Genomic DNA, 18,770 nt, shown 5'->3' with positions numbered 1-18,770 from the left:
CTGATACACTCCTGCAAATGTCAAAACCAGAAATGTTAAAAACAGGTGAAGCTGTGCTGCAGTTTCTGCTGGTTAGATAAAGGTCTTATGCTATTTATTCTTCTGTTGTCACCACATAGGTCATCTGTGTGATTTGTTAGTAGGATCTCATTGTGTGGTCATACAGCACATTGAACCCTTGTATTGTCTTAACGTCCTGAACACTCCTCCTGTCCTCAGGGTCAAAAATGACCTGCCTCCACTTAGCCTCTAAAATAGAGCAGCTTAATGGAATTTTTAACCAAAATCTATTTTACATGAAGAAACAACCCTGTTATGCATCAACACACTTTGTGAATGCCTGTTTTTGCTTCCTCAGAGGGTACAAAGACTGTATTTAATCAGTGAACACCATTCGTTTTTATAACCATTGTTCATGCTGTAACTGTTTTCTTTCTTTAAGTAGAGGTTTGTTATCATTATTATTGCTGCTAAAGGTACTGCATAGGTGTAAACATTCTTGTTTTGCAAGAGATAATACTTCTATAGACTAATAAAGTACCAGAAATGTGCAGAAAGTGAACTTGAAATGCATTTTTGAAGGGAAACAGTGTACTGTATGCTGTGAAATCGAATGTAAAACTACAAAACTCAACTACAGAATGCTAGAATTATCTCATCTTTTGAATCATTGCTCCACTGACAAGATGCATAAACTACATCAATCATAAAGAGTAGAAAAAATAAATGAATTAAGCAAAATATTAACGAACATATTAAGCTCTAATTAACACATGGAGGACAGAATGCAGCTGTATTTGTCACACGTGCAGCACACAGTAATTTGTTTTCCAGTCCTTGTTACTCTGGATGACTGAAAAAAATCTGATCTCTGCCTGCTGGTACTGAAACTGAAACTGCCCTCATGGCTTCAGCAAAGAGAGAACTGGTTGACAGGCAGGTAGGCACACTGCGAGAGAACACTCGAACAGAAAGAAAAATGCCGAAAAGAAAACGTCATTTCACTGATGAAATGCGAAAAAGTACCCTGTTTTTGTCCGGGTCGTGACAAATGGGAGGCAGACTGTACAGTCTGCAAAGCTGGGACTTCGGTCTCTGTGGCTAATCAGAAAAGGAAAAAGAAGGGAAAAAGGACTGTTGAACTTTAAGAAGACAACATAAGGGTCAATGTGAATAATCAATAATGTTATGTTTCATTAAACAAGATTTATCAAAGTCAAAGTCACAATGTTACCTGAATTGAATAATAGAGATGCAACATGAAGCATCAGTTATAAAGACAATACAGGTCTGAAGTTTTAAAGGGTGGGTGTTGTTACACAGGACTGTCCAGCAGATGGCAGCATTCAAAAAAAATCCTCTGATCCTGGTTCTGCTCAACCCCAGGATCGGCAGTAGGGACTTTGGGGGGTCATGGGCCGTTCCCAGGCGGTCTCCCATCCAAGTACTAACCAGGCCCCGACGCTGCCCACAGGCGAGCGTCACACAAGCCCCTTTATAGGTGACAGGCCTGAGAACTTTCCTATTTTCACCTCGTATGGCCTGGGCAGGACAATATTCCATTTTTCTGACGTGGAAATGGTGTCATCGTCTTGGTCTGTGTGCTGTTTACTTCCTGTTTTTATTTTGACAGTTTGGTTCTCTTGATGGTGACTTCCTGCCTCCATGTGTTTCCATTTGGTTCACCTGTGTCTCCCAGTTAGATTTCTGTGGATATATAGTTTGCATTTGCCTTCATTTTACACCAGTTTGTCCCGTTTTCTCACCCTTGTTGAGTTCTTCGGTTCTTCTCTCCTGATCTCCATCCGGACTTTCCTTTGTTGTCGCCCCAAGTGGCTCCAACATTTAAAATATTTGGTTCTCTCACCGAGTCATGTGTTTTTTTGATTTGGATTAGTTGCCTTTTTAAGGCTTTTTGGGACTTCTTCGCTTTCTATTCCCATTCTCTGCCCTGGTAACCCTACCAAGTATGGTTTGAGTAAAGTTTAGTTTGTACTTTATGGATTTTGCTCATTTCATTTGGACACTCTTGTCATTTGTTCCTTGTTAGATACACCTTGGTGTTTCAACCATAGTAATCCAGCTTGAGTGTGTAACTAGGCGATAAGGTGGAGGTAACTGACTGTAAAATTGCACTTTATTTTCATTTATTTTACTGTATTCAAATCAGAGTGAAGGATTCAAGATTCTTCATTGTCATACAAACACATGTATTTACATGAGATGGCACAAAATTACTGTCTAGTCCCGGTTGTAAGCAACAGAAATAACTAAATTAAAATACGAAAAATGGAAAAATAAGGGAAATTACAAAGCCATTCTCTTCCCATCCTCTCCATCCCAGTGTGTTTTAATACAGTCCATGCAGTAGCTGTGTCCACAGGAAGTAGAGACCGGATCCTTCAGTAGATCCAGACAGATGGAACAAGAGAGTTTCTCTGAATCCGACTGATTTCTTTGCTGCTCCATTTCTCCTCTGGCTCACACAGACTGTTTGACTTTCTCTTCCTCTTACATGAGACTAGGTCTGAGCTCTGATCTCCAAATCATGTGTTCCTGCAGTGAACGGTTTCCTGTCAGCTTCTTCCAGCCGTCTGCAGAGTGCAGATCTGAAGGGAGGAACCAGGAAATGTGTGTTTGTAGAGCAGGAAGGAGAGGAGGGTTATCCATAGATATGAAGAGTAGATGCGCCAGTGTGCTGTAGCAGCCGGCTCAGCGACGTGCCTACGTGGCGGCCATCTTGGAAGGGGCAAAGTTCCCATTCAAAGCAATGCATGTACATTGAAATAAATCATAATTTGCTCATTTTTCAACCAATTTTCATGTGGTTTAGTTTATTGTCAACATCAAAACATGTGCTATTGATCGAGAATATTTGATCTGAAAAAAGAAAACACTGAAAAAGGCTTCCTACAAATGTAGCCTGCAATTTTAGTTATTTATTATTTAGGTCCAAAGGCCCGGGAATCTTTTCAGTTCAGCCCTTACATATATAAATGTGAATACTTAGACATGGAGAAAATATTCTGAGATAAAAAGATTTAATTGCAAATGTAATCTATTTATTTATTAATATTAATTTATTATTTATTTATATATATCTGTCTAGGCTGTAATATACACATAACAAGGAACGAGACTAGAACAGGATAGAGTTTATTTACATTTACAAAAAACAACAGAGTTATAATTAATATTAATTATCATTTATTTATCTTTCTCTGGCTGCTATATAGTTGCAGCAAAGCCCTCTCTCCTCAGAGCTGCTTCCCACTTCTTCCTCAACCCATCATCTTTGGGAAACCTCCATGGAGTAAAGAAAAAAGCAGACAGAGAAGTAAATAAGTATGTACACAACAACATATTTATAAAGAAATCATGCTAATAAATTAAGCACAAAGAACTGAATCAGAACTGAAGACCAAAGCTATTTAATTTGATAAGTATAACATTGTTTGGTAACATTTCAATTATTTGAGAGCAGTCCTAAAGAATTGCCTGTAATTCAACAATTGCCTGTAATCAGATTCCCAACCATAAAATGGGTTTGGAGAAATAACATAGTTGCTAATCTGGATATATATGAGTTAGGCTTTATAACTACTATTGGTAGTATTGGTGATATTAATAGTAATGCGACTACTAGTAGTAGTAGTGGTAATACACCAACTACTGCTGCTGATACTATCTCTGCTCTAAACTTGTAATACTAGTACACAGACACTGGCTTTGATTGGGAAGCACAGAGATAGGAACTGTGAGTGTGGTGAACTAGAAACTGTGAGAAATGTTCTTCTGAAGTGTAAGCTCTACTCATGCCAACAGAAGAAACATTAGAGACTAGGAGCAGCTGGACGAACTGTTTTTAATCTTTGCTTTCTACTTAACATGGAGGAGTGGACAAATATGAAGAAACTTCTGAACTTTCTCATGACCACAGGACTGCATAAAAATATCGAGGATTCTCTAAGGACTATGGTAACATCCAGTAGGTGGCAGCAATACGCCAGTGATGCGTCTAGTCCGCCTATTCAATGAAGAAGAAGAAAGTAACTCATTGTTTCTGCCGGAACTTCACAGTGTGACACCCGGCGGATGTGAAAAAAGAAGCATGAGCAGAGTAGCTTCACTGCTGTGTGGACTGAGCTCTAAAACGGCTGTATTATCGTATGAATGAGAAATATCAGAGCGATAAAGTAACGATGTGTTCAGTTGAGTATCTGAGAGAGTTGATCAGCGACAGACTAGCTGCTGCTGCTGGAGAAATATTCTCAGAGTTTGAAAAAACCATCGTCCAGTACCAGGAGGAGATCGATCGTCAGCGCAGACTGCTGGATGTCATCTGGAAACCACACATCCCCTTACAGCCCATAGGTGTGTATGTGTTTTGATGGTGAAGAATTCCACTTATAGTATGTGTAGTGGTTGTGTACTCTCTCTTGCATTGTGCAGATAATCAAACTGGGAGCATCCTCTGTATGGGAATGGCTAGTGTGACGTCACGGACCACTTCCGTGTCCAAGCCGCGGCGCACCGAATGAAAACACAATGGCAGCAGGGAAAGAACCGGTCACCTTTTTCACTGTGACATCTTATTTTGCGGATTTTCAGAAGTCGGTAAAGCGAGGTCTTAACTCTTACAACTCAAACAGAGTTGTAAATGTTAGTGTGCTGGCAGGTGGTTTTAAAGGGAAAGTGCAGGCGTCAATGAAAAGGAAAACGTACAGTTAGAGTGCCTATATAATGAGAGTGGCGACATGACACCCGTCATGTCACGTGAGCTATAGGAGCCATTTTGTTTCCAATTCACGAACGCCGGTTATGCCTGTTAACGTTGTTTACAACGCAGAGAGTAATTCTAGGTATTTTTTTTGGCTTCATAAATACCTGAAAAATGACGGGCTGTTGTGCCTTTGGGTGCACAAATCGATCAGAGAAGGGATTACACATGTTTAGATTTCCCAGGAGTAGTGAAATAATGAAACTGTGGGAAAATAAAGTCCGGAGAGTGGGATGGAAACCGACTTCATCATGATTTTTGTGCCAGGTTAGTCTCGGGTGACCACCTCCAAAAAGACAAAAAGTGGGACATCTGGCTTGTTTTGGAGGGACAAGACGGGATGGATGCAACCATCTGTAAACCCTGACCATACACTTCACAATTTAGACCACAAGACCAGTAAAACAAAATATTTAATATATAGCCTATATATTTTCAGGAAACATCACACAGAATTAAGTAACAAATGTGTTTTACTTACTTAAGTAAAACATATATTGACACAATGACATTAATAATCCATCTTATAAAAGCACTCAAAAGGCCGAACATAAAGCCTTTCAAGTATACAGGCCAATAACCAACAGGCCTATATGCTCTTCCAACAACAGGCAGGCCAACAGCAGGCCAGCAGGTATGCAGCCTTGTGACAGCTGGCCATATACTGAGCCATCTTGTGGACACATGATTCAGTAAGGCATGGTATTCTTCTTCAACAAATGCAAAGATTTTTTTCAGCTCCTCAGTGCGCTTGGATGATGAGAAAAATGACTGAAAATCTTGTTCACTACACTTTCAATGTCTATGTCCAGTCTGTCTCCAGCATACTTTGCACAGTTATGCACTATGTGAGCCATGCAGTTGGCCTTGACAATCTTGGCATTATCTGCTTTCAACTTCTGATAAACAGAATTGTACTTGCCATAGTTAACACTGCGTTATCAGCTGTGTATGCAGAGATCATATCAAGTTGGAGGCCATTCTCTTTTAGTTTATTTGCTATTTGCTTGTGAATGGATCCAGATGCCTCCTCGCTGTCCTCATAAAAGTCAAGAACTTTGTTTTGTAGACCCAGCTCTGGCGTCCAATATCTTACTGCCAGTGGGAAAAGCTTGGCACTGCCGTGATTTGAGGCATCTGAGGCCACCGAGAAAAACGGTGTGAGCTGGGGCTTGTCATGTATGTTAATGAGGGATGTCAATTCACTCAAACATTTTTCAACTGACAAAGGGGCGAGGGCATGCGTTACAATGCAAGCACTCTTCGTGCGGCCACATGAAATTTTTTTGGCTATGTCCGAGTTCGGGTAAATGACAGGGGCAAGCTTATTGCTGCAGTCTGTGGAGCGGTATGAGTGTGCATGCTTCACTGAGTGATACACGCTGGTAACTTCAGCTGCTGTTACCTTATCAGATAAACTGTCATGCTTTGGGCTCAATAAAAACGACTGCATTGATTTAGATGTCTCTTGCTGTCAGACCTTTTTTTGATGAGAGTCGCGCCCAGCATGTCGTTTGACATCATTTTCTCCACCGTGAGCAACGGAGAAACTGCTGTTGCACAGGGAACAGAAGGCTTTGTCAGGCTCGTCAGTGGGTCTTACCCAGCTGTGTGAAGACGTCCATTCCTTTTTGAAAGAACACTTTCTCTTTTGACTGTGATCCACTCATTTCATTTACATCTTAATCCGTTCTACTTTCCTCACTCGGACTCTCGTGTGTTTGTTTGGGGCGTATACATTTTGACGCAGGACGTACCCTAAAACGCAGCCTATTGGACGGACGTCATCGTTGTCTCCTGCAACCATTGGTCGAAATGAAATGCTCCCCGCCAGCGCAGATATGCAGAAGTTCTGCAGCTCTGGGCTGGTTAATTTTCATGTTTGTATTTTTTTTTTGCCAATGAATGGAAAAGCGGGACATTGTCATGATATGCGTGACGCGGGACAAACACTGAAATAGCGGTACAAAACGGCCTTAAATGGGACAGGTGGTCACCCTAGGTTAGTCCCATGTATGTACTTTCATGTTATGATGTATGGGTGAATGACAGATAGAAAAGTTTGATGTGATTTTAGGCAGTTGTGGTTATTCTGACTTTGACCATTTTCGTGCATGGAGATGCATGAAATACGGGCCGCTGAAGTTTAACGGGGTAACCCATTAAACTTCAGCGGCCCATCTGAGCTTTGACAACAGCCTCCCTGTTCATTCACATGATTTCCAATTCACAAACAGCTGACAGTTTTCTGTTTCCTATTTTCTGTTTTCCGTCCAACCTGCAGTCACTTATCAGCCTCATATGACCCGAACAGGCTCTGTGTTGTTCACCTGTTTCTGGGCTGTTAGCCGCCGTTAGCATGAGGATGCTGTTAGCCATATGCTTACAGCTGCAGCACCGTACAGGCGGACGGGAAAACGTATTTTACTAAATTGACCGAAGCTGCAAGCTCTATGATAGAAACATTATACACCCATGGAAAGCTTAGATTCTCATGAATCCGCCGGTATAAACCACTTTCAGATGTGATTACCACAGCGGGTAATATAAATACATTTGTCCAACAAACAGCAAATAACGTAAATAGCACAACTCACCTTTGAAGGCTCAAAACTAGTCACAGATGAAAATATTCCACAAAATGGCCATAATCCAACCTTGGACATCCAGACAAAACAAGCCAGTAAATTATTTTGTCCAAAACATGTCTTGAAATCAGTAAACAATCCATAGTTTTCGTGAATGTGCACCTCGCGCTGCGCGTCCCATATTGAGTGAATGGAAACCAAATGGCGTCAAATCCCCAGTTGTCGTCACTCTCATTATATAGGCACTCTACGTACAGTGTTGAGGTGAGTAGCTAAGTAGCGTAAGCTAACAAACACAGGATGTCAGAAATAAAGCTAGCTTCATCATCTGTGTGAGGTTAAATGTCGTTTACTTGGCTTTGTTAGAGTTATGTTCGATTAGAAAACTATACTCTAAAGATTCCCAGCAGCACACTCTCGCGCTAACTTCTGCCGGGAGCACATGGCTAATAACTATGCATCTCTTTACACTAATCATGAATCCATAACAGTTAAAATAATCTTAGCCAAACATTTTTAGCAAGTCAGTCCAAGTATTGGACTCAATTAAATCCAATTCACATCAACCCATATCCTAGTCGAGTATTTTGGGCAGATTGGTCAAGCAAGTCCAAGTCCCCAAAACTGGGACAAAAGTTTCCCTCGGCAGACTTTATTCTTATAAATCAAAAGTATAAACTTACTATCAGAGACTTTAATCTCGACCACTTTTAGTTTCTTTTGTAATGTGGCCCAAACACTCCTCGTAACACATAAAGATAACATGATTCAAACGGCTAATACTAGCTAGCGCACGTTAGCTCCCGGCGCTAAATGTATATTTTCTAAGATTAGAAATCCGACTTACCTGATCAGTGTCAGCCATCTTCTCTTCTCCTTTTCGTCCAGAGGAAAGCGGTAGAAAGATGTCGTTTTATTTACATCATTTCTATTGTTGCAACACGGGACACAACACAGCACCATTATATCATTGGTTTGGCAGGACACGGAAGTGACGTTTTTGGACACGATGACGTAGTTACTAGCCATCCCTATAGATAGATAGGTTTCACATGACGTCACACTTCCGGGTCCTCCATATTGTGTGGCGAGTGTTGAAATTATTGTGGTCCGGAGTCAGCGAGCAAGATAAGTGTTGAACAAGATAAATATAGTTTGCAGTGTGACTGGGGACAAGAATGGTTCACGTCTGTTGTGTCCACGGCTGCCACAACAGGGCTGAAGGCCCAGTTAAACGGAGCTGAGGGTGAACAGACAAGGAAACTCAGCCGGCTGAGGCACCACACTTGGCAGTTAGCATGTTTTTTAACCTGTATTATTAAGAAATTGTCATTTTCACTTTTACTTTGCATTCTATCATTCAATTCGTCTTCCATAAATACACTTTATTGTGGTAAAATAAACTTTTAGTGCATGAATTGCTTTGAACACAATCGAATTCTCGCAAACAGCCAAAGGTCCTACTCAAATTTGATTATTTTATTGAAAAAAAAAAACATTTCGGGAGTTTTAATGTATGCCGAATGAAAGATAACAAATGTATAACTTAGACAATTGTGGAAATTAGGTGTTTTATGTGCTTTGACCTAAAGATCTTTTCAAAATAGCTGCTTCTCAAAGCGAGGATTCGCGTTGCTCCAACAGGACAACATACTGGGAGGTTAGCTCACATTAGTGTGATCCTAGCCAGACTCCACTGTTTATTCCAGTTAATTTAATTTAGACAGACCAATGATACGCTAATTAATAGAAAAAAATCATTAGGTTTATTGTTAGTTAAATCGGCGACCTGAATTAATGCTGTTTTCGGACGAATTCTACACCAAACTGTGTTCAAAATCTCGGTAAAAAAATCAGTGTCTGAAGTGCTTCTTCCTCATATTATGAGCGCAAACGGCTGAAACTTACTCAGATTACTTCACTTCAGGCAGGCTGTTGTGGGTTCCCAGTCCTTCTGTGTAACTTGATAAGGATCAGTTCCATCAATTAACTCCAACTTCCTCTGATATCGGTCTTTTGAAGTGCTATCAAGTGTGTCAATATACTTTTTCACCTGGAGTAGGCAGCCATAGCCAACAAATATTAGGCTAAAAGATAAACTCCAGTCACGGACTCAACAAAGTTGGTCACTCAAAATGCCGCTGAGCCTACTTCCTGACCCGGAAGTGTGACGTCAGTGAAACCTATCTATTGGCATCAAATCCGCCGTTTATTTGCAGGAGCTGGTAATACACACTGATATTACTCTCACAGTCGCACACGTGGTAACCTCCAGATAATTCTAAAAACACAAAACAATTTATTCAGCACGGAGGTTAACTTAATTAGCATTTTGCTAGCGGAGCTTAAACTGGTCATCTTACCACGGCAACCGGACACAGCAGACTGAGACGTAATGTGGGGGAACACACCCAAGTCTGCAGGGGCCCTTCTGCTGATGAATATCAAGATCTGTATTAGGGATGGCTCAATACCACTTTTTCACATCCGATACCGATACTGCAGCCTTGAGGATCGGCCGATACCGATATGATTCTTTTTGTCATTCTAAAAGTTGTTAATAATACATGGATGTAATTTGCTTGATAGTGACATCTAAAAACACCACGTTCATTGTACAACAGCTGTTCTGGTCCCCTAAAGAAAGAAGGAAAACGTGACAACAAGTTGTGTGTTACAGGGTTCTCGCCAGCGCATTCAGCGTAACGGCCCGTTGCGCTGTCTAACTGCCGTTACGGCAGTCCGTACCGGCCCGTTACGCTGTCAGTTTAAAAGATTACGCTGTGATTAGGGCCGCTACTCCAGCGCATTTCGAAGATTACGCTGTTGTTATGAGAGCTGTGGCTCCGTCATGAAGAGGGAGAGAGAGCAGCGTGTGTGTGGGAGAGAGGGAAAGCGAGATGTCCAAGCGACCCTGAATGCAGCGCGAGCGAGAGAGACGGCAGTCGGTTCGGTCGAGGAGGACAGAAGGTGTGTAGTTGCTGGGTTGGCGGTACTGTTCGGTTCAGCCACTGTTTATAGACAATAAAGGCTGCAGTGTTCTTCGATACGGCTGGGCTCCTGTCGTTGCCTCTACGGCTGCTGAGGAAGTGAAGGGGGTTAACCCCGGGCTTCCTGACCACGGTCGGGGGCCGAACAGGAAGGGTTAACACTGTGATTAGGGCCGCTGCGCTGTTATTTTGACAGATAACGCCATGTGCGTTTGTTTTTATCAACTGGGTGCCTATCTAGGTTAATTTATGTCTCCCCACCTCAGCCGTACTTTCCTGTCCATTGACCCGTTCCCGTCTATTGCACGCACGTGCAGGAGGACCTGCCATTACGCTGAAAAAAACTCCTGGTGAGAACCCTGTGTTACTGCTGTGGTTTTATTAAAACTTAAAGCTCACATCGCTTTTAACAGCGTTGGTAAACACAACAGACCCAGCTGCACCCTTCAAATGTTTAAAATAAAACTGCAACTTGGTGCACATATTTAAATTAAACTAAATAATCCCAGTGTATAAACAGAAAAGTCACATGGGTCATTCCATACCAAATAGACAAAAATCCAGAAAAGTGGTTGCACCCACCACCTCAGAATTGCTTCATATTTTTTGTACCATTCTTTGGTACATTTCATTAGGAAAGCCAAAATTTTGAGGTCCTAACCCAATCCTCATGGTTCTACAGGCCCACAAAGGGGCAAGGTTCATGGTTTGAAGTTTCCGTCTGTAATGTTTTTCAGTTTTCACAACTTTATAACTCAGGAACCTCTCAAGATATCTGCTTGAAATTTTCAGGACTAAAAATATGTATATAGTACATAATATTTTGAGCTTCAAGCAAAGTATATGTCTCATATTTTGTATACCAGACCTCTCAATATGTGAAAAAATTCTTCAGACGAGCTTTTCATAAAGGCATTTCCTGGTCAAGAGAGATCATTTGGTCCTCAAAAATGGTTCAGTTTGGTAGGATACAACATAAAGTAAGTATCAAAGCATGACTAGTACTGAAAATGTTATTCACAACCTTGCAGTAATGTCTCAAACATTGGTCGTTAGCCAAAAATGACTATTTTTGAACTAAAATTTCAGATTGTGGACAAGGTTGTACGAGTTTCATACTTAGCAGAATTTTTAATCTTTATCTTAACTTTAAAAAAAAACTACAAAAGAACTTTGGTTCTGCTTGTCAACATCTTGAAAATGAGGCACAAAGTGTACTGGGGTGGACATTTTTGACGAACTGGTGGTTTCTTACAAATTACAACCTAAACACAAACTAGACAATCAAACGTCACTAAATTAAACATATTAGAGACATTGAAGTTATTTAGACAACATTTTTTGACTTTGATCTCCACAAGTCCTCAACTCTCTTCAAAATGCTTGCATCAGGAAATCTATAACGCCTCCCTAAACCAACTGCATCAGGCACTGGGACAACACACAGGACATGTTCTTTGGGCAGACAGCACTCATCTTTATGTTTTGGCCAGTAAAAGGACTTGTCTGGTCCATAAATTGCACTTCAAAATCATCGTGCTCTGAGGAATGTGACTTGACATTGCCAAGCCACCACTGGCCATCATATAGACATGCTACGTACAGCCCAGGGGATATGTCTTCTGACTCAGCTGTGGATTCTGTAGTGTCACCTGATTCACTAAAACATAAGAACAGATATGATTTGTTCACTATGTTTCCAGCACCACCTGAAAGAGAAAAACGTCCTTAATGGTATAAGCTCTGGAGAATGAATACAGCAAGAACCAAAATTCATTTTAAGTTTTTCTACAAGGTTTCATGTGTATCTTCAAACCTACAAAATTTCAAAAATGTGCCACCTTGTCCACATGGAGTAATTTCAGCCTAAATATGGTGAATTTTGGACCTGTGATTGACAGCTTCCCTAGCCCTCCCTGATCACATTTAGTGTCCCATAAATGTATCAAAAAATTGCTTATGACCCAGACAACAAAATCTGCCCTATCCTGACCCAGCAGAGTAATGTTAAGTGCCTAATAAATGTATTTCATTTTTGAGCTTATTGTAATATTATGCACTTTTTAAATGGTGGTGCCTCAACAGATTTTCATCATAACACTTGTCTGACCACTTTATTTTATGCATCTATATACATTTAAAAGAACTTGAAAATTTGAAGAAGATATATTGAGTACTTCCTGAGTTATTAGGGTTTGAAATCATCAAAAAATGACAGACGGATTTTAAAAATTAAGGACCCCTCTCCCTCAACAGGCTGTAAAGTGAAAACCAGTGGGCCTGTGAGGCTGTTAATTTGGGATTCTCAATCATTTTACCCTTCTGCAGAACAACAAAAAATGAAGACAATCTCAGATGGTGGTGCAACCATCTTTTGTCTATGTGATATGGAATGACCCACATTATACCTCAATGGCATTGCAAGGCTGCAAAAAATTTTATGAATTAATATAAAATAATAACATATCCACTAGAACAACGTAGGTAGTACTCAGTAAGTTACACATGGCTTCTCAAGAAACACAATCAGAACAATAAAAATCTAGGCTGTACACCTGATTTGCTGCACCAAAACAAAAACAGAAAAACAAGGGTGAACAGTGATGGTGCAATCTATTGCCTTTCTTCTTTTGCATGCAGCCGCTGATGTTGTACTGCATGTAAAACACTCATGAAACTAAATATTAGAATGAACACTATTCCAATACTCACATTATGTTCACTGAAAACAATACAACTGAAAATACTTAAGCTGGCTTGTCTTGCAACATGAGGGACAGATTTTTCTTCAGAAAGATTAACATTTCAGCCTTCTCAGCTGTCAGTCTGCTCCTTTTTTCATCAATAATGTTGAAGGCTGTGCTGAAGAGCCTCTCACTCTCCACACTTGTTGAAGGTGTGCAAAGTAATTTAGCAGCCGTGACTGCCAAGGAGGGCAGTCTCCCAGGTGTGGGATAAATAATTTCTATTCTTTTCTATTGTTAAAGGGGACATATTATGCAAATCTCACTTTGTGAAAGTTTTCTTACAGTAGTGTGTGTTGCAGTAGCTCATTATGAGGTTTGAATTTGAAAACTGTTTCCTCCCTGCCTTGCTACACCACGTTTTGTGAATATGCCTGCTCAAACGTCCGGCTTTCAGTTGGGTCCGCTTATGATGAAATAAGCGGATTTAACTCCTCCCCCTGACTGTGCCCCCCGCACTGTCCTACCAGCGTGCATTGTCCTGGGTGAGGGAGGAGGTTCTGGAGTGGCGGTTCCCTCACAACGCCACTCTTCTCTTGTTTCCCGGAGCTCGGCTTCTCGGTGCGGGCGCCGGGCAGTCTCGTGCGAAGTGACCAGGCTCATGGCACCGGTAGCAGCCGTCTGGAGAGCGGCGGCGGCGGCAGCGGCTGCCGGAGCATCTCTCCTTCTAGTGGCAACGGCGCCAAGCGGCTCCCCGCTCTCGGCTGGCGGTGGAAGGCAGCCGGCTGCCGGAGCATCTCTCCTTCTAGCGGCAACGGCGTCTGCTTCGCCCCCTGTGGCGACCCACCGATCCAGTCGTCAAGGGGTGGCAGGTTCTTGGCGTGGAGGAGCTGTCGGAGATTGCGGGAGTGAACTCTCCGCTGGCCGGCTCTTTTCCTCTTGGGTTTGTTCCCAAGAGGCGGCTCAGTCCCTCAGTCACAGCTTGTTGTAAGCCGCGTCCTCTCCGAGAGAGGGGAGGGGTAGTGGGCACGGGCAGATGCGTTCATTTGCATACCTGGAAGCAGCTTGTTCTGAGGAGTGCTGGTGAGAGTGACTTTTTCGACCGCTGAAACTCCGAACAAAGGATGATTTTGGGACGAACAAACTTAAAGCTGCTGTCCGGAGTTTGAATCGCAGCGTCTCCCAGAACACTGTTGGTCCCTCCCTCTGATTTCGCCCCTTTATTTGTGCACGCGCGCAGTACATGAGAGAAGTGCCCGGAGTGCTGCAGCATCTCGCCTGTTTTGCTGTTTTCCCCTCTTCTACATTTAGTACATTTAGTAAATAATAAAGGAATTACGTTAGAATGCTGTATTGAGTCTAACTTGTCCTAATACCAAAATAACATGAATCTGCTAGGACGAACGAGTAAAGTTTCAATATGTGATTACACTCGTGTATCCCTCTGGATGACGTTGTTTATCAAACTTAGTGCATTTACGCGTGTATATGTGTTACATTGTTTATTTATTTCTATCTAGAGTTCAGAATTGCATGACTCCTCTGACGAAGAGTATGTCCCAGACGCCCCAACATCTTCCTCCAGAGGTCGGGCATCTAAACGAAGCCGTCAGCCGGGCTATGGAGGCCGTGGTCGGGGAGCAAGGCGAGCACCCCGAGCCAAAAAACGTCCTGCAGTCTCTTGGCCTGACAAGCCGTGGGATTGGTAACTTTTCTGGAAGTTGCTGATCCCTGATGCTCTCTCCTCCACAAGCAAAACAAATGTGCGCGCGGTTGCGTAGTGCGTAGCTCGCCCACCTCTGCATGGGCTTGCTGGCTGTGCGCGTAACCGTTGATTGACAGCATGACAAAGCTGAAGCTCGAACTTGATTGGTCGGCAGCAACCGGCGCTTTTTGGAATAACATGGGGGTCTATGAGAGGAAGGCGGAGCTCAGGAATAAATTTTCATATCGCGTTATTCTAACTTTATATTATCGTATCGAACTAGACTAACACATTTAAGCTTTGTTAAAAAATGATACATAAATTGAAAACAAACGGAAACTCCGGACAGCAGCTTTAAATACTATGTTTTTGGGCTTCTGAGACCTATATGACGTGACTGAAAAATAGCATAATATGGGACCTTTAACTGGTCCAATAAAATAACAATAATAAATGATTTATGTACCAAGTGTTTAGTATAATTAAGTGCAGTACTTATGTATAAAGCACTAGACATATACTGACAGTCAATAGAAACTTTGAGGTAGAAATGTAGGCAGAATTCTACTTGTAGGGGGGGTTGTAATTATTCATTGTGGATTTACCGATGATCTAGTGCCCTGGTAGTTGAGATAATGATGAGTTGTCATTTTGTCATGATTCATTGCACATGGGTTGGTCACTTTGCAAAAGTGAACCAGAGACACCAAGTAATACTCAGTGAGTATCTGCACAATTTGAGAATGGGTTTTGAAGGCCTATATAAAGGCCCAAAAAAGGCCACCATTGTTAGTCCAGTGAACAGCATCATGCCGCGTCTATCACATGAACAACGTCTCCGGGCACTGGGTATGGTGGAGGCCGGTTTGAGCTACAGTGATGTAACCAGGCGTATGGGCTGTTCCCAACCCACAATCAGAAGCCTGGTCCAAAGCATGCGCCGACGGATTGCTGCCTGCATCCAAGCAAATGGAGGATATACTCGGTATTGACTGCTGTGACTTTGTGTTTGGCAGGTGCCGTTTTCTTTTGTGAAATTCTTTATTTTGAAATCATTCTTGCAACTTTAGATTTTTCTTTCTGTATGCCAATATGCTACACAAATGATTCATATGAAGAAAATCCAGTTTTGGGCTTCAAAATAAAAATTATGTTGAAAAATATGGTCTCAAAGTTTTTAATGACTGTCAGTGTATATTGGTACCACGTCTTGCATTCTTGGGGGAGTCCAATTTTAAATAGGGAGATATAAAGTTTTCTCAGTGAACAATTATTTTATTGACACGTGTACAACACTGATGGAATATAAACAATATCTGGCGATTAAACCTTGTCCTAACGTTCTCATGCGAGTGAAGCTGAGAGCAGCGTAGGATCTCCCCTGATGCCATTTAGACACCGTCAAGTGGCCACAGAGTGAAACGCAAGGTGCACGCGTTCACGCGAAGGGGGAGTCTGATTTTTCCGGGGAGTGGAAAAATACTACAACAACCCACATTTTCCACCACACAAGGTGGTTGGTCATCCAGAAAAATGAACTCGACAATTTTGTCTGTTATATTTTGGCGTTGGAGCGAGTTTTGTACTCTTCTGTAGTGCTTCCTGCAACGATGGTTTGCTTTTGTTTTTGTACTCACCTGTAAAAAGTGTCCGTACTGCTTTCCATGATGCTTCTGCAGATGCTTTATTAAGTTTGTTGTGATAAAATGTCCGGTTTTGCTGCCACCCCTTGAGACACTCATTTTGCAAACGTTGCACTCAGCTATTTTACTTTTCTCCTCCGTTTGCATATAGTAACTCCACACAGCAGACATGACCACAGCTCTGCAGGCTTCTGTTCACTCTCTGCTCACGTGATGAAAACACGGGCACATGGCAACCATGGCAACAGCTCGTCTGTGTTACGGCATGTAGTGAAAAGTGAAGATGAGGATATATGAGATAGATTGGGCTTATGGATCGGATCGAACGAGTTCTAATAAAAAACTCTGATGCTCGATCCGGTCATTTTGGCCTGGATCGAACTCGATACCGATCCAGCGGATCAAATCGAACCATCCCTAATCTGTATACATGTCTTTGTCAATGGATATACCTGTAAACATATGTAAAGAACTGGATAAAATGCTTTTTAATTTCATTTGGAGAAACAAAGCCCATTATCTAAAAAAAGAGATTCTCTGTAACCAGAGGGGAAATGGAGGGTTGGAAGTTCTAAGTTTTGAAACTATGAATAATATGTTCAAAAATTAATTGGTTATGTCGCCTCATCAGAGAAAATGTTAATATGTGGAATGCAATTCCAAATTATGTATTCAAAAAATTAGGAGGAATTCATTTTTTACTCAAATGGAATTATAAAATTGACAAAATACCAATTCAGTCATCAAACTTCCACTAACAGGCGTTGCTCTCCTGGGGGCTGATCTACAAACGCAGCTTCTCGCCAACCAGCTGCTACATATAGAACAACCAACATATACAGCACAGAAACAAAACCATATTTTACAAATCTTGGTTTGATCAGGGAGTATTATTGGATTAATCAGTTAATCGATGAACAAGGACAAATCTTACCTTACAACCAATTTATTAACAAATACCATCTCACAATCTCACAAACAGAATACATTACAAAATATAGATAGTTTCCTCTGGTATGTCGCTTAACTAGCGAGCTAGCGTTAGCATCCAAACATTCCGGGAACTCAGGACTGCGCATAAAACTATTGTCAAAAAGCTACCAGTTACTTGAAAACCGATGTCATATTGAGTTGGAGTTTATATGTTACCAACTAAAAACATTTTTACGGTTTGTACAGACTTGAATGTCGGCTGAGTTGAAGCGTTTCTGTTCCCGGGAAGTAACAACGTGATCCACGCCTACAGAATATATCTCGCGATATTACCAGATGCTCCGTCTCTGAAAGTTGTCACAATGTGATCAAGATTCAGAGTCACCCGAATCTTGATCACGTGCCCGGTGTTGTAGAATTTTCACACTCCCCGGAAAAATCTGACTCCCCCTTCGCGTGTTTTCTGTTAAATATGATTAGGTGACATGTTTCTCCTCCTCTTCTCATCCGTATGTGCGCACCCTAAATGGCATCCGGGGGAGATCCTACATTACTCTCAGCTTCACTCCTATGAGGACTCAGGACAGGGTGTAATCGCCAAATATCGTTCATATTCCATTAGTGTTCTACACGTGTCAATAAAATAAGTGTTCACTGAGAAAACTTTATCTCCTTATTTAAAATCGGACTCCCCTAAAAATGCAAGATATGGCATCAAAATATGTCTGGTATTTATGTATAAAGTCTTTAATATAAGTATAGTTCTTAACTCATTGGCTGCCAGCCGTTTTCAGAGCAGAGAGCCCCATACTGCCAGAGTTTTTAAGAATTTTGACAGATATTTCAAGCTCTACAGAATATCAAGTTCTAAGACTATATAAACACTGAAACTATCGAAAGAAAGTGTAGAGTCTCTTTTTTCATCAGGAAAAAAAGTTTGTTTCTAGCATTTTCGGTTCTAAAGTTATCGGCAGCAGAACATAGGGTAGTTTCAGCAAAAACACCTGTTTTTGACCAAAAAACAAAGATAACGAGCTTTTTCTGCAGAGAGGCACATCAATCACTTTGATGCAAATATTTTTTGGTTTAGTGACATCCTTATATGAAACAACAAACAACTCTGAGGTCAACTTTTTAACCTTTTGTTAGCTAAATCATTTATTTACAAACAAACAACACAAGTCAACATTTTGGTTCAGAACAATATATCTTACAAAATATAAACAAAATATTTTTAGGTGTGTGTGTGTTTGTGTGTGTGTGTCTCTGTGCTCGCTCTAAACTCATCTGAGTCGGTTTCGTCAGATGAGCTCAAGAGAGCGGTGGTGGCGAAACAGAAACCGAAACCTAGCGCGGCTTTGATCGCCGGCGGCAATGGCACTTTTTGCTGTTGCCCCACCATGGCCACTGTCTTTGTCATTCTTTTGGCCCACCGCAACACTCTCAC

The 18,770-nt window shown here is 41.5% G+C and overlaps 3 protein-coding genes and 1 long non-coding RNA gene across 15 annotated transcripts in view; 3 read left to right on the top strand and 1 right to left on the bottom strand.

Moving 5' to 3' along the window:
- Positions 1-18,770, top strand: part of LOC127530798 (zinc finger protein 37-like) — a 151,035-nt gene that overhangs the window by 17,010 nt on the left and 115,255 nt on the right. The window contains exon 2 of the mRNA XM_051938305.1: positions 4,120-4,374. Coding sequence (XP_051794265.1) covers positions 4,170-4,374 — 205 coding nt within the window. The 5' untranslated portion in view covers positions 4,120-4,169. The remainder of the gene's footprint in view (positions 1-4,119; positions 4,375-18,770) is intronic.
- The window catches only part of LOC127530802 (zinc finger protein 391-like), a 281,112-nt gene that overhangs the window by 149,940 nt on the left and 112,402 nt on the right, over positions 1-18,770 (top strand). The gene's annotated exons all lie outside the window — the stretch shown is intronic.
- Positions 1-18,770, top strand: part of LOC110946257 (oocyte zinc finger protein XlCOF19-like) — a 54,531-nt gene that overhangs the window by 1,342 nt on the left and 34,419 nt on the right. The window lies entirely within an intron of this gene.
- LOC127530809 (uncharacterized) overlaps positions 1-18,770 on the bottom strand; it is a 166,874-nt gene that overhangs the window by 132,493 nt on the left and 15,611 nt on the right. The gene's annotated exons all lie outside the window — the stretch shown is intronic.

The sequence above is a fragment of the Acanthochromis polyacanthus genome, chromosome 18 (assembly GCF_021347895.1).
Source record: "Acanthochromis polyacanthus isolate Apoly-LR-REF ecotype Palm Island chromosome 18, KAUST_Apoly_ChrSc, whole genome shotgun sequence".
NCBI classification, from domain to species: Eukaryota; Metazoa; Chordata; class Actinopteri; family Pomacentridae; genus Acanthochromis; species Acanthochromis polyacanthus.
This window is presented reverse-complemented; position numbering and strand designations above follow the sequence as displayed.